This window comes from Marasmius oreades, chromosome 8 (genome assembly GCF_018924745.1).
Source record: "Marasmius oreades isolate 03SP1 chromosome 8, whole genome shotgun sequence".
NCBI lineage: Eukaryota > Fungi > Basidiomycota > Agaricomycetes > Agaricales > Marasmiaceae > Marasmius > Marasmius oreades.
Window position 1 is genome coordinate 1,020,581 of NC_057330.1, and position 19,941 is coordinate 1,040,521.

Genomic DNA, 19,941 nt, shown 5'->3' on the forward strand with positions numbered 1-19,941 from the left:
CGGCTGCGGTTCTTGAAGGAAAGACGGACAGTTAGAGATATGGCATCCTTCGTGTGACTTCGATTACGAGGTACTTACGAACAAACGAAACGTTCCCAATGTACTAATCTTCGCTATCAATGTAAATCGATGTATACTGCTGGAAAGACCAAGTCCGACACAATGCAAGAGATAGATCAGATGAATAATGATACATGCTACAAAATCCGGTTGTTGGTACGGTGCACACATAAGTATTTCCGTCTAGTCGTGTATTAATTCATGATGACTTCGAAAGTCGGATATCTGCCTGTTGGATTGCTCTATAGATATCGGCGGTAGCACTTTGTGTAAGGCTAAAAGTAGAGACGACAGTCGGTACTACTTCCCTTGAAAGAAGCATTTCGACTGCCAGAGGTTCTTGATCGTTAGTTGACGGCGATTGACCTACAGATGCAGATGAATGAGACGATGCTAAAGGTTTCGGACTGCAGTCTCTGTATATCGCATCCAGAGCATCGCTCGGCTCCGGTACAATGACCTGCTTTTCTATGAGATTGGAGAGATATTGTGATGCTCTATAAGCTAGGAGGATTTAATGAGCCATCTCTATCGGTAACGCGGATGATGCTCACCTCTATAGTGAGACCAAGCGCGCCAAGCACAGAAGAAAAAAGGGAGATTGGGTATAACAGCTGGATGGAATTTGAAATGGGGATGGCCTCTCTCAGCTTGGAGTGCAAAAAAACTCACGAACAACCATGAAAGGCGCAGTAAATGGGGCAATGGTTATCCATAGCCACGCACCACGCTTATGCCGAGGCTTGCGAGTTGATAGTAATGAACGCAGATGTTCCAAAGATACTTCGCCCGATTGGATGGATGGAGGGTAAAGAAGTGGTATCTGACGTTGGTATTCCATAAGATGAGTAACACATACACACAAGATAGATACATACCACGATTTTCGAGGCATTGTCGCCTTCCGGAACATTCTTTTCCCCACGTCTTCCCGAGATGTCGGGGTGAAGAATGGTCGGTCCTAATGAGGGATCAACACCTTTGAGAGAAAGTTCCTCGAAATCTATGCGGTCAACGATTCGTTCGCCGGCCCGAAACACTTTCAACTATCGACCGGGAAATCGTCATTGAGAGTACATGGAGCAAGACTTAACGCAAGAGTTACCTTCCAGGTTCCTTCTGGAGCTTTTCCAAAGTTTGACCACGTTGAGGCTGCTTTCGTTTGCATCCAGCTCAGCCATTTAGAGGACGATCCGGGAGATTGAGAAGTACTATGCAGTTGAAAGTGATAATAAGTTAAAATCTTTGAATGGTCGAGGGGATGAAGAGGTATCGTGGGCTGTTGCGTTGCGGTCGGCCGTGTTATTGGGACGGAAATGATGCGTTGAACGGAACGCATAGACTTTTTGGTTGCGTGCATCTCCCAGTTACTTCGAGATTCCTTTGGCTACCTTGTGAAATCGTCCTTAAGTTAGGGTGAGAGAGGGACAAAAGGAAGCGGAACGTAAAAAAATCGAGACGCGTTCTGTCGGCGTTGGCACGTGGTTCGAGAAAAAAGTACTCTCACATCCACGAAGATGGTAAGAGGTCGTTTTGTCGCCTCCTTACACCCTGAAGCTCATCGACACTTTATAGAAACCAATATTACTTCAAGGTGCCCCCCCGACGTCATCAGTACCATACACAATGGAACTAAACTCTCACATCAAGGTCATGAACGCTCTCTGACTCAAATTAAATTCAACCGGGAGGGGGACATCTTGTTTACCTGTTCGAAAGATCATCGAATCAACGTCTGGTATACCCAGAATGGAGAGCGATTAGGAACGTATGATGGACATAACGGGACAGTGTGGACGGTCGATGTCGATTGTAAGTCAATACCGTGAAAATTTCCTTCCTACAATCCTCGCTCACCGTTCATCGTAATCTTTATCTTTCCCCCTTGTTCTAGCTGAATCAAAATACTTGGTTTCTGGTGCAGCAGACAACACTCTTCGACTGTGGGCGGTCGCAACGGGAAAGTGTCTCTACACTTGGGAGTTCCCCACCGCTGTGAAAAGGGTAGCCTTCAGTGAAGACGACAAGCAGGTGGTGTGTATCACAGAGCAGCGTATGGGTCATCAATGTGCCATTCGTGTTTTCGATATCAATAGAAACGGTGAAGGCACCAAGCGTACGTTGATGTGTAGTTATCTACTTCTGGAGACTTACTCCAACGTCTTCATTTTCATCAGAATCAAAAGAACCTTTGCATATGTTCAACCCCATCGGCTCAAAAGCAACCGTATGTGCATTCACCCCACAGCCCAACTTCATCGTCACCGGACACGAATCTGGAAAAGTTGCGTTGTTCAATGTCAAGAGTGGGGAGGAAGTGGAAAACAACGAGCGTGCGCATGGCGATACTGTCACGGATCTTCAGATGAGTCCCGATAAAACTTATTGCATCACAAGTAGCAAGGATAAGTCGGCCAGAGTGCGTTCCGTATACTATTTTATCTTACTAGGCTAAAAATATTGGTATCAGATACACGACACCAAGACCCTCATGGTCATCAAAACCTACACGACAGAAACTCCTCTCAATAGCGCGTCACTCGCTCCCAATAAGCCCTATGTCAGTTGTCCTTTCCGTTGACAGTCGTTCCACCTCCACAAGTCTCATTAGCTATGCAGATCCTTCTTGGAGGAGGCCAGGACGCAATGAGCGTTACAACAACTTCCCTGCGTCAAGGAAAATTCGAAACCAGATTCTGGCATAAAATCTTTGAAGAGGAAGTTGGTCGAGTAAAAGGTCATTTTGGTCCCATTAACACGTACGATTCATTTTTGTTCTATGAGTATTTGCCGCTGATTGATTGGCTTATCAGCATCGCGGTCCATCCGAAAGGTACCTGTTACGCATCTGGAGGAGAGGATGGTTTTGTTCGCGTACATCATTTCGAGGAGTCATACTTCCGTGCAGAACCATACGGTGATCTGAAAATAGAGGATTAAAACACTTTACGTGTAATTACATCGTACTTTACGGGTACACTATTTGGCTGCAAGTGCCGAGACAAGAAAAACTTCCGGGGGGATTAGATAGCCGTATTTCCAAACCCTATGACATTGCAAGAACACCTTGCCCGCGCTCAGGGTCTGTCATTCTGTGAACGCGCACGGTAGGACCGACGTGAATATTGTTCATGTCCTGGGGTGTGATGAGGATGTATTGTTTCTTGTCAGACTGGTTCGCCGTGTCGATCTGCAAGGCGAAAGTGGTGAGTGTACGAAGAGTAGCTTTAGAGAACAAACCACTGACCATCATCTTCATGCTGATGCGCCGGTTGACTGCATCCATGAAGACATCAAATTCATCTGTAACACATTAGTTTATTGTTGCATAAAGCGATAACTGGCCTATACCTAGACATCTCAGCGGGCATCCTATGGATTCCCACAAGGACAGAAGTAGACAAATGGTAGAAAAGGACTTTTCTCCACCGCTGAGAGCATGAATTTCCTTGTCCCGTGCATTGGAACTTGCTTGATCCTCCGTTTTGACCTGTCATATATTGTCATAAAGGGCAAGACTGGTAGAAGTGAGAGAGACTGACATGCAAAGAAAGCTCTTGACCTGCATGGTCAAATTTGATGCTGCCATAGTAACCTCGCTGAGAAAGGTTATAGGTAAAAACTAGCCTACAGCGCAGGGCAATGTGCAATCGGAAGTCCTGCCATCGTTTCATACGCGCCATGACAGATGCTTTGAGAAGCTAGGAGATTTATCAGCAAAGTTCCTAAGTGTTGGAATAACATGAGCTTACCTTATTGAGGGACGCCATCTGCTTCAGTTCCTTCTTGGCGGCATCCAGTTTCGCTTTAGTCTTGTTCACCTCAACAGTGATCTCTTCAAGACTATATCCTTGCCTGTAGAGAAGGCTGGTTAAAGACCGAGAGCGTTGATGAGCCTGAGAAAGGGGAAAGACACCTTCTCTCTCGCTCCTTGAGTGCAGCCTGAACTGAGTCGATTTGCCTTTGGATTTCGTTCGTCTTTCGAGAGGTTTCGACACGCTCGCAGTACTGGAGAGCACCTGCAGTCCATTCCTATGAAATAAAAAACTGAGCCATCGGGGTTCAGACATTTGGAGGGGAGGGTACCTGGAATTCTGTTTGAAGGGTCTCGACCGAATTGTTTTCCGCGTCCAGCTTACTCTGCTCTTCCTTCAATTTATTCTCGAAATGTAGGATAGCTGATTGTGCCTGTAATCTCGCTTCGGCGGCAGCCGAAGTTTTAGCCTGGAGAGCCATGATTCAGAAAACCGTGATCGAGCTAACTCTACCGAAAACCATACCACAGCCTCATTCTTTTGGGTTTGGAACGACTCGATTTGAGACCTTGTTTCTTGCTCCTTTCGTTGTAATTCTGCTAATTCTTGCTCGAGTCCCTGATGTCTTTGTGACACATCCATAAATTGAGCTGTAAGTGATTCTTTCTCTCTTTCGGAATCCTAATCATAAGTTTCTTAGTATCTAGCGTTCACGGCGAAGATGTTACTCGCCTGCTTAGCCTCCTCGAGGGTTTGTATGCTGACGGGGGTTTCTTCTTGTCCTTCTTCCTCGACAGCGCGCAGGTGCCGCTTGGCCTGCGCGAGACGTTTGAGAATGTTGTGAAGCTCCCTCTACCGAGGTGAAATTCAGTTTTGTAGCCCTGAAACTAAACATGAACGAACCTTTTTTGCCTCGATCTCGGTTCGTGCCGTGCTGAACTTCATTCTCAACTCTTTTTCTTTCTCCACGACTGGTCGGTAATCCTCTTGAGCCTTCTTCAAATCTGCCTCGTAGAACCTGAATTTGAAATGATATGAGCATTCGAAGGAAAGATGAATTCTCAAGTGATTACCCTTTTTCATCGGCAGCTCTGTCGCTCAATAGTAGTTCAGAGTTGTCGTTTCTGCGTCTGAAATTCAATGGGTTGGTGGCACCACCTCCTTCCCTAAAGTTTGTGTCAATTGGTGAGCGAGGTGATACATGAAAGTTGCGTACGGAAATCGGCGGAGGTCAAAGCCGTCTGCAGTCCAAGCATGGCCGCCACGGGCTCGCCTCAGAATCTCCTCACCCTCACGACGAGTTATTCCCAGAAGCATACGCTCAATGCCCCTCTGATTGATCAACATCCGTTTCACGTATTCATCAGAGAACTAGGTTTTGGTCAGTTCCAGTTCCGAGAGAGTAGATATGAGATGAGCCACCTCAAGGGCACGAAGAACAGTTGGGAGGTCTGCCGCCGGTTCTCCACTACTATAATCGAATAGATCTTTTTCGTAGATGATGATCACGATGTTGGGGCTGCGTGGTCGTATAAGTTGACTAGTGAACAAGTATTGATTTGGGCATACCCACTTCTTACTTTCATTCAAGATAGTTCGTAGTGTTTTCTGATCTTGAGCGTCGGTTACTGCGAACGCAGTGAGTTGCCGACCAAGCTGATGCCTGAGCAAAGGAGCCCACTTCTTTCCCTCCTTGACCTTGACATATTCACCAAGCGGTCCCAGAGGCCGATCACCGCGCCATCTGGTTTTCGCAATTCTCTGGAGGACAGAGGAGATGTGATTCCCATACGCCAGGTAGCGGTTGTTCTCCATCTCGTCACAACGCTGGATCATGCCCTCGCATTCTGATATCCTATTTTTTAAGGCTTCGATTTGAGCGGTTGTGGCCTGGCCTTCCGCTTGCCACTGTCTGACTTCCGCATCGAGACTGGGAATAATTATGTCCTCCATCTCTTTACGCTTCTCTTCATCGACGGTAACGGCCGCTTTTGCAGCCGTTAGCCTCCGCTGGTACTCGTCTCGCTTTGCATGGGTATTCGATGCCAATCGCTGTAGCTCTTGATCGATTTGTTGTTGCATCTCCGCAATGGACTCGTTGGCGCTCTTCAAATTGGTGTTTATTTCCCTCATTTCGCCCTAATAATTTGGTTAGTCGAGCGGTTCACTCCTCCACATGATCGCATACCCTGCATTCCCCAATCTCTCTCCGTTGAAGTGCTATCTTCTGCTTCGCCTCGGTGTGCTTCTCCGTAAGTTCGTCGTGAGTACCTAGTGCTGCAACTTCCTCTTCAAATTGCCGCACTTGTGCTTCTGCCTCCTGAAGCTCCGCCTGTAACAGATGTCAGTCTGTTAAAGTCAATCATGACTACGTCAGCAAGTACCTGAGCTTTAACAAGACCTCGTTGGATCTTGGGCAATCTGCGTTGTTGTTTTTCCGCATCGAGAGCCTTTGCTTCCAACTCACGTTGTTTTTCCGCAACATGGGCCCATGCAAGCTCTCTTTTGAGATCATCAACACGTTGTTTCTGCTCTCGAGCCTTTGAAGCCTCCTCGAATCGTAGCGAAGCCTCCTTAAAGGCCGCTTCGAGGTCGGGAATGGCGCTCTTCTTGTTTGCCAGAACCTTCATTGTGTTATTGATGTTTTCTAAACACGTTTCGTATTCGGTAGAGAGTTGCGAAAGTTGCGTTCCTCGCAGGAAGAACTGGAGCGTTGCACATCAGGAGATACCCAATACTTTCATGATTCGACGCACTTGGTACTTCTCCGCAGAGGTAGACGAGCTCAAAAACTGTCTAGCAAAGTCTGTTGCAGAAGGACGTGAATAGAACCCAATCAGGAAGGACCACAAGAGCCACACCTTGCGTTAAAACGTTCATCGGATTGTCGACTTGAATATTCATATGATCGCAAATTAAAGCAAGCTCCTCCTTTTTGGTACTAATGACACGTCCGTCCTTTGACTTGATCTTCCACGTTGAGCTACCTTGGGTGGTAAAACGTCGAGTGATGAAAATTGATTTGCCATATTCCTCAGGTTTGTAGGCCTCTTCTCCCTGGTTCTTGAGGGAGATGGTCACCTCGGCCACTCTGAAAGTGAATGGGTAAGAAATTTTGACTCGATGTAATATTTAACCCGTACTGTTGTCCTTCACGAATGAATGCTTTCAGACCTGAACCACGACCGGTGGAGGCTGTCTTTCCACCGAGAGCGACGGTGATTGCAGACAAAACAGCGCTCTTGCCACCTATGGATCCTTGAGTGGCATTCCATTACAGAATAATCGTCTTCTACTCACTTCCATTGTGACCTAAATGTGTGTACTGTCAGCTAACCACAAATCGCAATGAATATTTTGCGTACCAATAATGAAGTTGATATTGGGACCAAAGGCAAACTTGAGCGACCTGTGGCACATGAATTGATGCATCTCGATGGTTTCGATTATTCCGTATTCAGCAATACCCTGCCACAGAGAAGATTAAAGATGGAAGTGTTAAAAATCCTTGCATGACTTACCCCAAATCCAGCCTTGACACGTTTCGCTTCTAAGTGTTCGAACACCTTCTTGCCGTACTGATTTTCGAAAGCCTCTTCATCGATTTTCTCACCATCGTCCAATTCTACGTCGTCATCTTTATCATCCTCTTCGGCCTCTACACGCGCTTTACCCTTCCCTTTCTTGACGCGTGTTCTCTGGCGGCTTTCGTCGTCGTCGCTTTCCTCCACGGTACGAGCCCGTTTAGAGGAAGGAGACGCGCTAAGTTCGCGTGACTCCCCATCGTCGCTGTCAGCTGCGGCGCGCCTTTTGGGCATCTGTGTTGGTGGTTGTGGTTAAGGTGCCACTGTTTATTGTGTGACGAGTCATGACAACGCGCACGTGATTCGTCACAACTTTCCAAAGACTCACTCATGGGTAGGAGCGCAAAACTACATAAACGAGTGGTACGTTCTAACATCTACCAATAAAGGGCCGTCTGTAACCCCAAGGGCAGAAGAAATCCAAATGCTCAAAAACTTCCTCTTCATGTGCTTCCCCCGGCGTCCCCCAAGCCCGAATCCAATCGCAAGTCCAACAGGCGAAGAAGAAAACCACCCTTAAAGAAAAATCCAAAGCCGGGTTCCAAATTTCGAGCAAGAAAGATGGCGAAAATGTATTAGGGGATGTGGATTATGTCTCTCTAATGATGGGTGGACGGCGCAAAGCAAAAGAGGAGGCATTGAAGTTAGCTGCAATGGAGGAGTAATAATACTAATATGTTCAAACTTTCCTTCAGGTGAGTTTGTCGTTCTTCTTTGTCTCGCGTGGTCCGACACAATTTATCCGATCGATGTCTCTTCCCAAGTGCCTAGTGCTTCTACTTTCCTACGGAGAACTTGAAGGAGGTTCCATAGCTTGATCGCGTCCTACGATCAGGTCACCCTTGTGGGCGTGGAATCCGGAAGACCTGAAAAATCGAAGGAACTCCACCAGACTTCTTTTGAGTTACACTTTATGTTGCTTGTAAGTTGTATGTAAGTATACTTATAATGCATTAATCCAACCGAATGGAAACCTAAAAGTGACAAAATCACTAGAACGAAAGTAGATCCCAAAATGAAGGCGATGCAAATCTGAAATGTTCCCGAATACAAACACATAAGGATCAAACAAGGTTTTCTCACTGAGACTTGAAGTAAGGAGACATTGAAATTAGACTCTGGTTCCTGCTATTCCTGTTCGATCCACCAGTCATCAGAAAGAGGACACTGCCCCTGGCCCACTTCTGTCCTCCAAGACTCCACTCGGATATGCACTGCTAAAAGGTGAACGGGGAAGAGACGCGCTCTGTGATCGTTGCAAGCCGAAAATTGGGGAACCCGAGTTGTGAGATACACGGTCTTCGAATGATGAAGGTGATCGTAGCTCTGACGTCGTCCTAGCATATTCGGATATGGAATCTGCCTCTCCTCCAAATCCATACATCTCGGCGTACGAAGAGGATGATCCAAAGAATGAAGGATTTTGCGGAACATCAGGCTGTGAGCGGTTTCGTAGATCGGAAAACGTTGGACTTAGATCTGCTGGCTGTGCATTCGCGTACTGGACGGGGGGCGATGTCGGCGATGTTGGCAATCGGGACTCTCGCTCAGTTGCAATATCAAGCATTTTTTCAATATCCATCGTCGATAATCGGGATGACTGCGAGGTTCTATATTTGGTTTGCATCTCCCCGTCAACAATTTCCCAGGATATACTGGTACGGGGATAATCTGAGAGGGTGGGGGAGTATCTTTCCAGAACATAGGGCGGGTCTTTGATGTACCCTTCCGGATAGGTTATTGTGTCAGGGGTAGGTAGAGGTGGTAACGGGTGGGATGTTCTGCGCTTTTCCTCTACCATATCACGACCTTGGCTGTGTTGTGGAGGTAGGTTGTGAACAGGTGGAGTGTCCATAAGACGTCTCCTGCGATTGCGTTCCCGCAAAATGTATCCGGTCATTGCGAGGGTCACCAGGACAATGATAGCTCCCCCGACGCTCAGGCCAATGATGACGCCTCTGTACGTAATGGGAGAGAATGAGCGAGGGAATGATGTGGAAAGAAAAATGACCCACTTGGAAAGCTTAGGAGGTGGACTCGCTTCTGATTGTTCTGGCTGACCGGTAAGGTTGCTAAAGATAGATAAACATTTCTTCGGGCTTGAAGAATCACCTTTAACTAGATATGCATTGGATCAATATCGCAGGCAGTACTTTATAAGATGAACCCCACCCGAAAGCAACGACGAGGTGCGTCGGGAGCCTTTTCCGTCGTCAAACAATAGGACCACTGGCTGTCCACGAAATGCCACCATAGTATATGTAGCTCGACCCTTCGAATTCGACGTCATCATCAGGGGAAAGGAGAATCCGTTTGGAAAAAACCTCCGTATTTCTGGTGCATCTGTGGTGTTGTACTCGACGGTGAAGTCTTCGCATTGCCTGACTTCTCCTCCGACTATAGCGTAGGGCGACGGAGTGGAAATGGCGGGGGCTGATGAGAGACAGGAAGAATTTTGGGAGGGGGAAATTCGAATGAAATCGGAAACCAGTGAAAGACTCTGATTCTCCGCGTTGTCGAGAGAGACAATAAAAGTAGTGTTTTCTTTCAGAGGAAGAAAGTTGATGTCAAGACCCGTGAAGTTGAGAGCATTAGATGGTACAGGAATGGAAATTGGAACAGAATCGAAAGGGACGACGGTAAGAGACGATGGGGGCGACGTCGTGTTAACTTCACCCTTGAAGTTAATGGTGAATTGTTCGCATTGTGTAACCTGGGCAAGTCCGAGTCGGAAGAGATTCGACAGCACAACCTGCGGTCCCAAAGCCAGGAAACCGAAAAGTAAAACGAACATAGAAACAAAGAAAAGTAAGGATTTAATCAACACTTGATCATACAGTCAACCGCTGTAGATCGCGGACTAGCCGCCAAAGAAATGGGGGAAGAAGAAAGTGGAAGAAAAGAGCCTGAGAGGTCGAATGTAAAAGCCCTCCCTACCGTAAGCTTGTGATGGAAGTGGTTGGCAACCGTGTGCAACGGCCATCACAACGAACCTGAAACCCAGGTAGGACTGAAAGGAGGCCTGCCTGAAGTTATGGGAAGCAAAGAGTAAGGCTTTGGTGTAGTCCGGTGTAGATTTACAGGAGAACAGAGGAAACCAAATACTGGAAGTAACTTGGACGTCGATCAACAGTTGGTGGCGCTCGGCGCTCGGCAGCAGGATGAGCGGCCCGCGACGGCAGACATAACTCACGTGATACTCACACAACTCACCGGGAGGAGCACGCCCGACGCTTGGACCACCATGTTACGCCGACTAATAGCTGCATCCTGCTCAAAATTCCCTCTCGCATACAGAGGTCTTGCGACCGCTACGACTCCCCAAGTATCTGGACTTTCAGGAGCCCGCCTACCGAATTCACAATCATACATCACTCCGAAACTTCACTTCTTCAATTCTGTTACCCCAGATGGTCAGCAAATACCTACATATCGAGTTTTGGACGGTGTCGGAAAGGTCCTTGAGGGTGCAAAGGAACCTGAGGTATGCTTACTGGTGTCTTCTCACTTTAAAGCCTATTTTTATTGAGGTCTTTATGCAGATCGACGAAGTGTACGCTCGAAGACTGTGGGTTCGGATCTTATCCAGGGCGTTTTGTAGTCGTTGACCCGTGTCTTCCTGCAGCTATGAACACATGCAACTTTTACCCGCCCTTGACACCGTTCTTTATAATGTCCAGAGGCAAGGAAAGATATCTTTCTATGTGAGTTGTCAATAGGGCGTTAACTCAGGTTATCTGACTACCAATACTTAGATGACGGCTGTGAGTGAATTCCCCCAGTCAAGTAAATAAGATATGAAACGTATATCTACAGTTTGGAGAAGAAGCCACCATTATCGGTGCAGCAGCAGGACTTAAAGATGATGATGAGTGAGTGCTCACGACCGTGTTACGAACGAGTGCTGACTTGGTATGCTTCAAGGGTGCTAGGTAATTTCCGGTATCGCGATCAAATACGACCGGACCATTGAACTTTATATAGGGCAGTACCGTGAAATGGGAGTACTCCTGTGGCGAGGATTTACTATCGACAACGTCATGAATCAGTGTTTTGGAAATGAAGAGGATTTTTGCGGCAAAGGTAGACAGATGCCCGTGGTATGTTGAGCTTGAGACTCCCTTCTCGCGTGCAAAATCCTAACTTGCATTCAGCATCTTGGATCTGTCGACCACCATTTTCACACAATTTCATCAACGCTTGGCACTCAGATACCTCATGCCGCTGGCGTTGGCTTTGCTCTGCGTCGCGATCCCGCAAGACGCGGGAAAAACGTCGCTGCTTGCTTCTTTGGGGAAGGTGCTGCTTCCGAAGGAGGTCAGTGAGCAAGTGTTGACATTCTATCCACTAATTTCATATGATATGAACTTCCACAGACTTCCACGCCGGTCTCCTGTTAGCTTCTACAATACCCTGTCCTACGGTCTTCATTGCTCGCAACAATGGGTTCGCCATTAGCACTCCAAGTACGGAGCAGTATTATGGCGACGGCATCGCAAGCCGGGGACCGGGTTATGGAATCGACACTGTCAGAGTAGATGGGAATGATGTCCTTGCGGTCATGTCTGCTGTTGGCGAAGCAAGACGGCGAGCTGCTGAGCAGGGCCGAGCAGTCCTGGTCGAGTGTATGTCATATCGGTAAGATTTATACCGCCTGTCCTTTCATATCTCTGACAATTACCATTCGGAATCGTCAGTGTGGGACATCATTCAACTTCGGATGACTCCTTTGCCTATCGCGATCGTGCAGAGGTAGAAGACTGGAAGAAAGTTGACAACCCAATCGTCAGGTTCCGACTTTATCTAGAGTTGAAAGGCTGGTGGGATTCTACCGCAGAACAGGAACTCAAAACACGGCTCAGGGCGGACGTGATGAAAGCCTTCAAACGGGCAGAAAGTCTGCCGAGAGCAGAAGTGAGTGAGATATTCACTGATGTGTACGGCGGAGAGATGCCCTGGAATCTTGTAAGTGGTGTTCCCATTCCGCTCTCCAGGAGATGCTGAAAGGCTCGTTGAAGAAAGAGCAAAGGGCCGAGCTAGCTTATCTTCTCAAGAAGTACGGAAACACCTGGGAGCCTTGGAAGACCGAGCTTTCGAGATTCAGAAACAAGGGAGAGGAATTGATGAAGGAAGCCAAGTGAATTCATAATCTCATGCATGGTATATCATATCCACACTGTAATAAGAAAGGAAGGACATAATTTCTTGAATCCGGTGTGAAGTACGATCCTGGAGACCCTCAATCATGCCCATGACCGAACAGCGAGCTCAACCCAAAGGGCATAAAGATTCCGAATACAAAAGCTGTGAGACGTCTATGTCGCGATGTCGGTCGTCCGTCGATCATTGATAATTAACGGGGTTGAGCTACTGAAGTTGAACCACATAGTTTTAAAACCTTGTTTCTCCGCATGAATATAATTATAAGATAATGATCTCTCCGTACTCCCCCATTCACATCGTCCTGAGAAGAATCCACGGGATAGTATCCGCACAAACATTAGTCGCAGTCATATGCACTGAAGTCGCTTGCTTCATTACCAGTCCACAGCCTCAAATACATCGGGGCCAACAAGAAATGGTTTCACAAAACTCTTCAGATAGTCCGGAGCAGGGATGTCTTTCTTCCTCAAAGCCTCCAGATCTGTACCAAAGGCCTCTTCACCGAATGAGATAACGAAAGAATTGCGTTTGCCGTTGTTGGGCTTTCCTATGCAAATCCAATGAATGTCGCGGTCGACACATTCCAAAATCTGCTTTATTAATGAGCCGATTTGCCCATCACCGTCATCTGTTACCTCGAGGGCGGCTTTGACTTTGTCCCAGTCGATTCCGTAGCCTTTAACGTATTCCTTGGTTTGGGTTTCGTCGGTTACCTGAAGAGCATCAGTTCAAGGACAATGTGATACCTACAAAAGACGCACCATGATATTCTTCTCAATAAAGACAGGGGTTCGAAGCCCCGCATCAGGCTCGGATCGGAGTGTCGGGCCAAAATAATACCCTTTTTTGGTCTATCTCGGATCGGAATTGCCAGGTGACTCGAAGGCCGAGCATCTCAGTCTGACGGTAGTGTCGAGACTGAGATATTCGGGCTTCTCGCAGGAGCTCATGAACAATGGACGATATACAGGCATTGGAAGCCTTCACAAACGTACTCAACCTATTGACGGAGCAGCCATATGACATTTCCCTACATCTCCAGCATATCCGGATCGCTAATAGCCTCGAAGGAATGGATACTGAGGCAAAAGCTGCGTTGGAGACCTTCACTACGTTTTATGCTGCAGCCTGCAGGAGATGAAGTTTGGCTGCCTCTCATAGACGCAAAGGAAAAATCGTCGGACATGAACTCGGCACAAGATATGCTAGAATTACTGGCGTTATATGAACGTGCTGAAGGAGACTATCTCTGTGAGCTTTCGTCCGTCCGACACCAATATGTTCTCTTGAAATATGTTCCCCCATTTCATAGCCATACCACTATTAAAACGACATCTCGAATTCATTTTCAGTCGATACGAAGCTTACGCAACAGAGAACAATGAAAAGCCAGAAGAGTTCGGGGAGATGTTTTCGATAGATTGGACGAGACTAAATATGACTGATGTTAAAAAGGGCACTGGGCATCTCACTGAGGTGTGTCAATGCTCTCCGAACAACCATCTCGAAAGACTGACTCGGTCTCAAGAGTCATTTACTCTGGGACCAGTTGCAGGAGTGGGAATCAGAATTGCTTGGGTCAGCCTCAGCGGCGGAGAGGTCGGAGGTCTTTTCTCGAATCTACTCGTTCCTGTTTTCATTTCTCAGTCCAGACCGGCCTTGACCATGAATTTGCAAGCCCTTTTGCTCGATCGAATGAAGCAACCTCATTCGAGTTCGTATGCGTCCCAATAATTCGTGGTTGTTTCATATTCACGCATCCAGACAGCTTCCGACAACACCTTCCAAGTGTACTCCACGTTTACCACAAACTATAAGCCTCCGGAACAATATGAGTCATTGATGGTAGCCGCTTCCAAGAGTCGATCACAAGCAGTCAAGGGCTTTCAGCGCCGGGAAGCTTTCGAAACTGAGTTGGTAAATCATTTCCTTTCCACCATTCCCGAGAACCCATTGATCACTTTCCTTGTGCACTTAGAAAAACTCCGGTTACTCGTTGGAAGCGTACTCCCGCTACGCATTCCACGAACGTCGTGCCAAGAACGTGGATCTACTCCTCATGAGTACTATATACGAGCGCGCCATTGCTGAGGGTGCAAAACGTCGTTTCCACGAGGAAGCAGGCGCAGAGTCCGCACTGAGATCATTTTGGTGCGGGTATCTAGACACGTTGGTGTGTTTGCAATTGTACGGGATAGAGATCCTTCTATTGATTCCTAAAACAGAGAGTTAATAATGCGGATGAGACGACGCAGCTTAACGTCGTCAGGCGAGCGACAAGAAGTGTTCCAGGTTGCGGCGAAGTCTGGGCTAGGTACATCCGCTTTTTGGTAGGTCATCGCACACCATGAAGGCCGAAAGCTCATTATGGCGCATAGGAAAGCGTCGATACACAAAATCTCGATCTGGGCAACGACAATGTACCGGGTACTTCGTTCTTTTCGCTATTGTCTCATCGCGTCGGCTAAGGTAATCCACAGATATCTATGTCCTCCAGTCAGACATTGAACAAATCATCCCAGTTGTCCTTGCTCGCGCAGGATATGAAAAACGACGTATCGAGGGAGGAACTTCAGGTAAGTTGATCGATTTAAAGAGTAAAGGGCGTTGCATTATTCACCTAAATTCTTAAGACGACGAAACTCTTACCACAGGGAGACCAAAATTACTCAATTACCCAATTCGACTGTTGCGACTGTGGAGCTTCTTGATCGGGTGCGTCAGAATTTAGTTGCGAATTATCGGCCCTTACTGATTCACTTGAACAGGATTCTGTGCCCGCTGCTTTGACCAAGGATAAAAAGCGAATACGAGGCAACGAGGTTGCAGTTCACCTCGCGTGGCAATCGACTCTGTACATCACTAAATTCCCCGAATCCGCTGATGATCCATGTATCAGAAAGCTCTTTGGCAAGGTAAGGAAAGCCAGGCGTTCATCATATACGAATTTCCTTCTCACTTTATCCGAAGTACGAGACCATTTTCGATGTCCGATGGCCCAGCAAGAAATTCAAGAACACAAGGCGCTTCTGTTACTTGCAGTACACATCACCAACATCGGCACAAAGCGCCTTAGAGCTACACGAGTTGGAACCCGGTCTTCGGATGAAAGTCTTCATCTCCAATCCTGAACGCAGGAAGGAGCGAACGGATCATGACGCGAACGAGAGGGAAATATACGTAGCGGGGCTGAACAGGTCATCTACAGAAGTTTTTCCGACAGGTAACATCATAAACATCTCATGAAATCTCCAAGAGAATCTGATCGTTTTACGTAGTACGGTTCTGTTGAAGAAGTGAGATTGGCAACAGACGCCAAGAACCAGTCGAAGGGCTTCGCCTTCATAGAGTTTGAGGAAATGGTATGTGAACTTCACTTTCCACGCGATATTCTAAGTTTGCTTGCTTTCTAGCGTGATGCACAACAAGCTCTCGAGGCGAATAATCAAGACTTGAAAAATCGCCGAATCGCTGTGACTCTTGCCGATCCGCGGGTTAAAGGGAGAAACGCGTACGTTCAACAAATCATCTCCATCTATCATCACTCTTCACCGAACGTAACCTTTCAGAAAATTTGACAAAGATACAGGCCCAGGGGAAAAGGCGGAAGCCAAAAATAGATCTGTTCGAATCCGGAATCTACCATCGTCAACCCAGGAGGGTCTTTTACAACAAGCAATCGAGAAAGTTGCCCCAGTCAAACGACTGGAAGTATTCGCGGACAAGAATGAAGCCTTGGTTGAGCTTGAAAGCATTGCTGTATGTCCTTACATTCAAACTTTTCCTGGTCGAGTCTTGACGATGGTGGTGGATAGGATGCTGGAAAGCTGTTGTTACGGGCAGAACCTTTAGTGTTCAATGGGAACACATTGTCACTGTCTGAGGAGGCCACCTCTGAGCAAGCTCAATCGTCCAATACCTTCGTTCCGAGATCCGCGGTCTCCAGACCAAAGGCTGGTTTAGGCCATAAGCGAAGGATGCCCGTGGCGATTTCTCGAGATACACAGTCACAGTCGGACATGCAACCCACTTCGAATCCTGCGTCAGGAGGAGGAACTGGTAAAGGACAGGATGACTTTCGAAAAATGCTTGAAGGAAAGTAAGATAAACTGCTGGGTGTCTGGTACTATGTAGCTCCTACAGTCTCTGTTGTCGAGAAGAAATTTGTTAAAAGCAGATAATCTTCATATTCTTGACCTTTCGGAATAACGATAATATCTGACTCCGGAAATCACCACCACTACAGGAAGGACAGCCAAACAATTTCACATCTACACCTCCAAATCCGGTTCTAAGAAGTACATAAATAACAATGCTGGAGACCCTCAATTATGCCCATGACCAAACAGCGAGCTCAACCCAAAGGGTATAAACATTCCGAATACAATGAAACTGAGCCGCAACGGTTTACTGACGTCGTCTCCGTGTGGTCCTCCATCTTGTGACACTGAGGTCGCGACATACAGAAAACTCCCGCCCTTTAAGAAAGTTATACCTTAGTCTGGTTCAAGAAAGAATTGAGGGCCTTAGGAGACTGACCGAAAGAAGTAAAGCTGTTCCCGTCCATGTCATGTTCCCCTCCCCACCAAAGAAGACGATGGAAGTATACGTCGCAATCGTTGATAACGGGGTTGAGATACTAAAGGCAACCAGATGTTTTTTACAGTCGGAACGGGGTAAGGAGGTGGCAAGAAGAGACGTCATTAATGCCAGAGATGTCGGTACTGAAATTTGAGGGGAGGTCAACGATGTCTGGAAACGAAGTGAGAGTATGATACGTACGTTTATGGATAATGATCGCCAGAAAAACAATAATAGATAATCCAGTAGCTGCCCCGCCTTCCGATGCGAATGATACACCTAATGCAACTCCGTCTGCAATGCTGTGTATGATCAACCCAAGAGTGAGTGGAATTGCCTGTGATAGGTTGCCTGGACTTGATGGCGAATCTCCGTCTACGCTACGACGCGCCTGGACTTTCCGCGTCGTACGTTCGTCTTGAGATATCCCTTGTTCACTTTCTAACTCGTCCAGCTCTGCGTCGAAATCTACTATTGCAGACGACCCGGCGTCGGCGCGGGCGTGACTATTTTCGGCTCGAGGTAGTTCATAACCATGGTGGTAATGGCCAGAATGTGAGCTATACTGTTCGACGAGAAGCATGAATGCAAATCCGATTAGAAGGGAAAGTGCTATCCTAGTTGAAGGAATTTCGGAATGGGGGCTGGCCTCAACGAGTACCTCTATTCCTCTGTTGGGGTCGCGTAGAATAAGATTTAGTCACAGTATGAGATCATTATGGACATACTCAGGAATGATGACCCCCAATGCTGTTCCAAGAAGGAGCCCAGTACCGACCAATGTGAGTCGATTCATGTATGATTCTTACACGTACGCATTGAGCACTTGAACCTCGAAAAGCAAGGCCATACTACTGACTTGAAAGAGTCAATGAAAGAGGAAGCATCCCGCATGCAAAGGATGCTGCTCCCAATATTGCAGTAGCTGCGATCAAAGCTAACATTCTCTGGTGAGGAATGGGTGGAGGGAAAGTCGACCGTGGTAAAGGCGCCAACCATTGCCATTAGATAATAGAATTTATTATGTTCTATTTTGGGAAAAATCGAGTTTGAGCTGTAAGCTAACGTTTTCTCCTTACCCGTCATTGACTTGTTCACACCCATCAGGAAAACCTTCAATACTTACTAGCATTTTTCCAGCACTCTAGCGTAAGATGGCATCATCACAATGCACCTTCAGCTTCATTATCAACGCGGATACTCATACATCCGCGCCCAAGAAATGGTTCATAAAGTTTCGCAGATTCTGAAGAGGGATGATCTCTTTCTTCCTCAAAGCCTCCGCATCCGTATCAAAGGCGTGGGTCCTGGTTGCCTTCGTTGGCCTTTCCTATGCAGAGCCAATTCGGAAGTTCGCAGTTGACACATTCCAAAATCTTCCTCCGATCTCCGTCATCCGTCATCTCGAGAGCGGCTTTGACTTTGTCGGCCCAGTCAATTCCGAGCCTTTGACATACTTGGTTTGAGTTTCGTCGGTTACAGGCTGAAAAGCATCGGTTCAAGGGCGAGGTGATGCCCAAAAACGACAAACCATATTCCTTAGATAGTGGTACCGTCACTGCTTTCTCAATCAAGTACTTAGATCGACCGTCCTGACCTAACTTCTGATGGACCTCTGAATCACCTTCGAATTCAACGCGTCCTGTTCTGGAGTTCCTGGGCAATCAATCTGGCTTGCACGGGTATGTATCGCACTGGTCCTCGTTGGCCGGATGGGTTGGTGTCATGGGAGCAGACGCAAAGGCCAACTCTGCGCTTTCAAGATCTGCAATCGAGGCTGAAGCTGAAGCCTTTGATCGAACCAACACAAGCGAGCAAGGCCAGCCTAATTCGTGGGACACACGTAGCAGTTTGAAGCGCAGCCCTTCCTACCAACAACCATGACTCAGGCTGACGCTGGAAGGGATCGAGTGACGCTTATAAATGCTACAAGAAGAAAAAATAGATCGTATTTTTTCAGCAATATACACTTGCTTTGCTGTTTGTAGCTTGCAACTACTTCACGGATTCGATAGCATGTTCTTTAGAACAACTCAATTGAGTCGTAAATGAAGTTCGGACTCAGGAAAGTATCCCCATCGCTACCGCTGATGGTATTGATTTGTATGGTGTTTGATCCTGCGACCAAAGTACCTGCTGGAATGGAGAAGTCGTCTATTTTTTTTTGAGAAATTCATGCGTGTTCAGTCATGGAAGGCCCAAGATGAAAGTTGTGGACTCACAGATTTCGTTGAGACCACGCCAGGTTCCTCGGGTTACTCTGGAGTAGGGAGACGGCACGCTAGGATGAGAACACTTGTTTATGATAGTGATCGAAAGTAACTGCCATCAATGATAGCGGGAGCATCCTACATGCAAAGGATGCAGCACCTAATGTAATCAAAGCTAGTTCCTGGTGAGGAGTGGGAGAGGTGGAAATTCGCGGTAAAGGCTTGCTGCGCAACCCATGTTGAGGTTAGTACTTCGCCCTCCATTCCAGCCCCTATGTTATAGTTCCAGTTCCTATTGCTACTAGTTTGGTCGCCCCTATTTTCCTTAACTTTTCCTTATATACTTTTTCTCGTCATTCGGGCTCCCTCAGTTGTCGTTCATCACACTGAGTCAGACTACAACAGATTATGAGACCTGGAGCTCAGTGATTAATCACAAAAAGATCACATACCTCAACTCAGTCGCCCTAGTGCAAGCTACACAATGTCAGCATCACAAACACCATCAATCCCAGTCTTCGTCGAGGAGAAACGTTTGACCGGTCGAAAGAACTGGATTGCCTTCAAACGGGAAGTTATCTTCCAGGT

At 47.1% G+C, this 19,941-nt stretch overlaps 9 protein-coding genes across 9 annotated transcripts; 4 read left to right on the forward strand and 5 right to left on the reverse strand.

Annotated features, from left to right (window-relative positions):
* Positions 1-145: 145 nt before the first annotated feature.
* On the reverse strand, positions 146-1,558 carry E1B28_012233 (uncharacterized protein). Its single transcript, XM_043157320.1, has 5 exons — positions 1,166-1,558; positions 939-1,106; positions 733-883; positions 615-674; positions 146-564 (listed from the first exon to the last, which is right to left on the reverse strand). The coding sequence occupies exons 1-5, from the start codon at positions 1,418-1,420 to the stop codon at positions 260-262; spliced, it is 939 nt and encodes a 312-aa protein (XP_043004687.1). The 5' UTR covers positions 1,421-1,558; the 3' UTR covers positions 146-259.
* TIF34 (translation initiation factor eIF3 subunit) lies at positions 1,556-3,000 on the forward strand (the record flags this gene model as incomplete). The annotated part of the gene is made up of 8 exons (XM_043157321.1): positions 1,556-1,580; positions 1,636-1,654; positions 1,711-1,872; positions 1,955-2,176; positions 2,238-2,479; positions 2,531-2,620; positions 2,680-2,819; positions 2,874-3,000. Exons 1-8 carry the CDS (start codon positions 1,578-1,580, stop codon positions 2,998-3,000), a joined length of 1,005 nt encoding a protein of 334 aa, XP_043004688.1. The 5' UTR covers positions 1,556-1,577.
* Positions 3,001-3,106: 106 nt separating this feature from the next.
* E1B28_012235 (uncharacterized protein) lies at positions 3,107-7,633 on the reverse strand (the record flags this gene model as incomplete). Its single annotated transcript, XM_043157322.1, has 22 exons — positions 3,107-3,250; positions 3,308-3,363; positions 3,412-3,550; positions 3,603-3,761; positions 3,813-3,915; positions 3,977-4,092; positions 4,147-4,284; positions 4,341-4,496; positions 4,548-4,667; positions 4,719-4,833; positions 4,889-4,981; positions 5,032-5,186; positions 5,238-5,334; positions 5,389-5,954; positions 6,004-6,147; positions 6,200-6,520; positions 6,572-6,621; positions 6,677-6,906; positions 6,959-7,064; positions 7,116-7,127; positions 7,181-7,283; positions 7,337-7,633. The coding sequence occupies 22 exons, from the start codon at positions 7,631-7,633 to the stop codon at positions 3,107-3,109; spliced, it is 3,420 nt and encodes a 1,139-aa protein (XP_043004689.1).
* Positions 7,634-7,705: 72 nt separating this feature from the next.
* On the forward strand, positions 7,706-8,405 carry E1B28_012236 (uncharacterized protein). The gene is made up of 3 exons (XM_043157323.1): positions 7,706-7,762; positions 7,813-8,094; positions 8,164-8,405. Exons 1-2 carry the CDS (start codon positions 7,730-7,732, stop codon positions 8,062-8,064), a joined length of 285 nt encoding a protein of 94 aa, XP_043004690.1. The 5' UTR covers positions 7,706-7,729; the 3' UTR covers positions 8,065-8,094; positions 8,164-8,405.
* E1B28_012237 (uncharacterized protein) lies at positions 8,406-10,535 on the reverse strand. The gene is made up of 3 exons (XM_043157324.1): positions 9,572-10,535; positions 9,415-9,517; positions 8,406-9,357 (listed from the first exon to the last, which is right to left on the reverse strand). Exons 1-3 carry the CDS (start codon positions 10,191-10,193, stop codon positions 8,553-8,555), a joined length of 1,530 nt encoding a protein of 509 aa, XP_043004691.1. The 5' UTR covers positions 10,194-10,535; the 3' UTR covers positions 8,406-8,552.
* An 86-nt stretch (positions 10,536-10,621) lies between these two features.
* Positions 10,622-12,606, forward strand: E1B28_012238 (uncharacterized protein). The gene is made up of 11 exons (XM_043157325.1): positions 10,622-10,883; positions 10,942-10,967; positions 11,025-11,103; positions 11,155-11,163; positions 11,216-11,271; positions 11,324-11,331; positions 11,384-11,499; positions 11,554-11,716; positions 11,776-12,037; positions 12,097-12,364; positions 12,418-12,606. The coding sequence occupies exons 1-11, from the start codon at positions 10,644-10,646 to the stop codon at positions 12,538-12,540; spliced, it is 1,350 nt and encodes a 449-aa protein (XP_043004692.1). The 5' UTR covers positions 10,622-10,643; the 3' UTR covers positions 12,541-12,606.
* Positions 12,607-12,936: 330 nt separating this feature from the next.
* E1B28_012239 (uncharacterized protein) lies at positions 12,937-13,326 on the reverse strand (the record flags this gene model as incomplete). The annotated part of the gene is made up of 2 exons (XM_043157326.1): positions 12,937-13,275; positions 13,324-13,326. The coding sequence occupies 2 exons, from the start codon at positions 13,324-13,326 to the stop codon at positions 12,937-12,939; spliced, it is 342 nt and encodes a 113-aa protein (XP_043004693.1).
* A 354-nt stretch (positions 13,327-13,680) lies between these two features.
* Positions 13,681-16,665, forward strand: E1B28_012240 (uncharacterized protein; the record flags this gene model as incomplete). Its single annotated transcript, XM_043157327.1, has 16 exons — positions 13,681-13,813; positions 13,875-14,038; positions 14,091-14,161; positions 14,215-14,276; positions 14,331-14,479; positions 14,541-14,735; positions 14,788-14,892; positions 14,941-14,989; positions 15,043-15,138; positions 15,196-15,281; positions 15,331-15,477; positions 15,533-15,772; positions 15,841-15,924; positions 15,976-16,073; positions 16,132-16,321; positions 16,378-16,665. The coding sequence occupies 16 exons, from the start codon at positions 13,681-13,683 to the stop codon at positions 16,663-16,665; spliced, it is 2,157 nt and encodes a 718-aa protein (XP_043004694.1).
* Positions 16,666-16,786: 121 nt separating this feature from the next.
* Positions 16,787-18,121, reverse strand: E1B28_012241 (uncharacterized protein). Its single transcript, XM_043157328.1, has 5 exons — positions 18,003-18,121; positions 17,872-17,947; positions 17,345-17,814; positions 17,102-17,286; positions 16,787-17,040 (listed from the first exon to the last, which is right to left on the reverse strand). The coding sequence occupies exons 1-5, from the start codon at positions 18,085-18,087 to the stop codon at positions 16,888-16,890; spliced, it is 969 nt and encodes a 322-aa protein (XP_043004695.1). The 5' UTR covers positions 18,088-18,121; the 3' UTR covers positions 16,787-16,887.
* Between the last annotated feature and the right edge of the window lie 1,820 nt (positions 18,122-19,941).

What these genes read in the sequence shown, in the direction of transcription:
- E1B28_012233 (XM_043157320.1), bottom strand. Translation starts at nt 1,420, where the DNA reads ATGCACGCAACCAAAAAGTCTATGCGTTCCGTTCAACGCATCATTTCC. An exon ending in CTCCAGAAGGAACCTGGAAG is followed by an intron (nt 1,107 to 1,165) that starts GTAACTCTTGCG and finishes CCCGGTCGATAG; the next exon opens with TTGAAAGTGTTTCGGGCCGG. An exon ending in CGCTTGGTCTCACTATAGAG is followed by an intron (nt 565 to 614) that starts GTGAGCATCATC and finishes AAATCCTCCTAG; the next exon opens with CTTATAGAGCATCACAATAT.
- E1B28_012236 (XM_043157323.1), top strand. Translation starts at nt 7,730, where the DNA reads ATGGGTAGGAGCGCAAAACTACATAAACGAGTG. An exon ending in CAAAACTACATAAACGAGTG is followed by an intron (nt 7,763 to 7,812) that starts GTACGTTCTAAC and finishes CCCCAAGGGCAG; the next exon opens with AAGAAATCCAAATGCTCAAA.
- E1B28_012237 (XM_043157324.1), bottom strand. Translation starts at nt 10,193, where the DNA reads ATGTTCGTTTTACTTTTCGGTTTCCTGGCTTTGGGACCGCAGGTTGTG. An exon ending in CACCTCGTCGTTGCTTTCGG is followed by an intron (nt 9,518 to 9,571) that starts GTGGGGTTCATC and finishes ATGCATATCTAG; the next exon opens with TTAAAGGTGATTCTTCAAGC. An exon ending in CCACCTCCTAAGCTTTCCAA is followed by an intron (nt 9,358 to 9,414) that starts GTGGGTCATTTT and finishes CATTACGTACAG; the next exon opens with AGGCGTCATCATTGGCCTGA.
- E1B28_012238 (XM_043157325.1), top strand. Translation starts at nt 10,644, where the DNA reads ATGTTACGCCGACTAATAGCTGCATCCTGCTCAAAATTCCCTCTCGCA. An exon ending in AAGGTAGACAGATGCCCGTG is followed by an intron (nt 11,500 to 11,553) that starts GTATGTTGAGCT and finishes ACTTGCATTCAG; the next exon opens with CATCTTGGATCTGTCGACCA. An exon ending in GTCGAGTGTATGTCATATCG is followed by an intron (nt 12,038 to 12,096) that starts GTAAGATTTATA and finishes CGGAATCGTCAG; the next exon opens with TGTGGGACATCATTCAACTT.
- E1B28_012241 (XM_043157328.1), bottom strand. Translation starts at nt 18,087, where the DNA reads ATGTTAGCTTTGATCGCAGCTACTGCAATATTGGGAGCAGCATCCTTT. An exon ending in TCTTTCATTGACTCTTTCAA is followed by an intron (nt 17,948 to 18,002) that starts GTCAGTAGTATG and finishes CGTACGTGTAAG; the next exon opens with AATCATACATGAATCGACTC. An exon ending in GAACAGCTTTACTTCTTTCG is followed by an intron (nt 17,041 to 17,101) that starts GTCAGTCTCCTA and finishes ACTTTCTTAAAG; the next exon opens with GGCGGGAGTTTTCTGTATGT.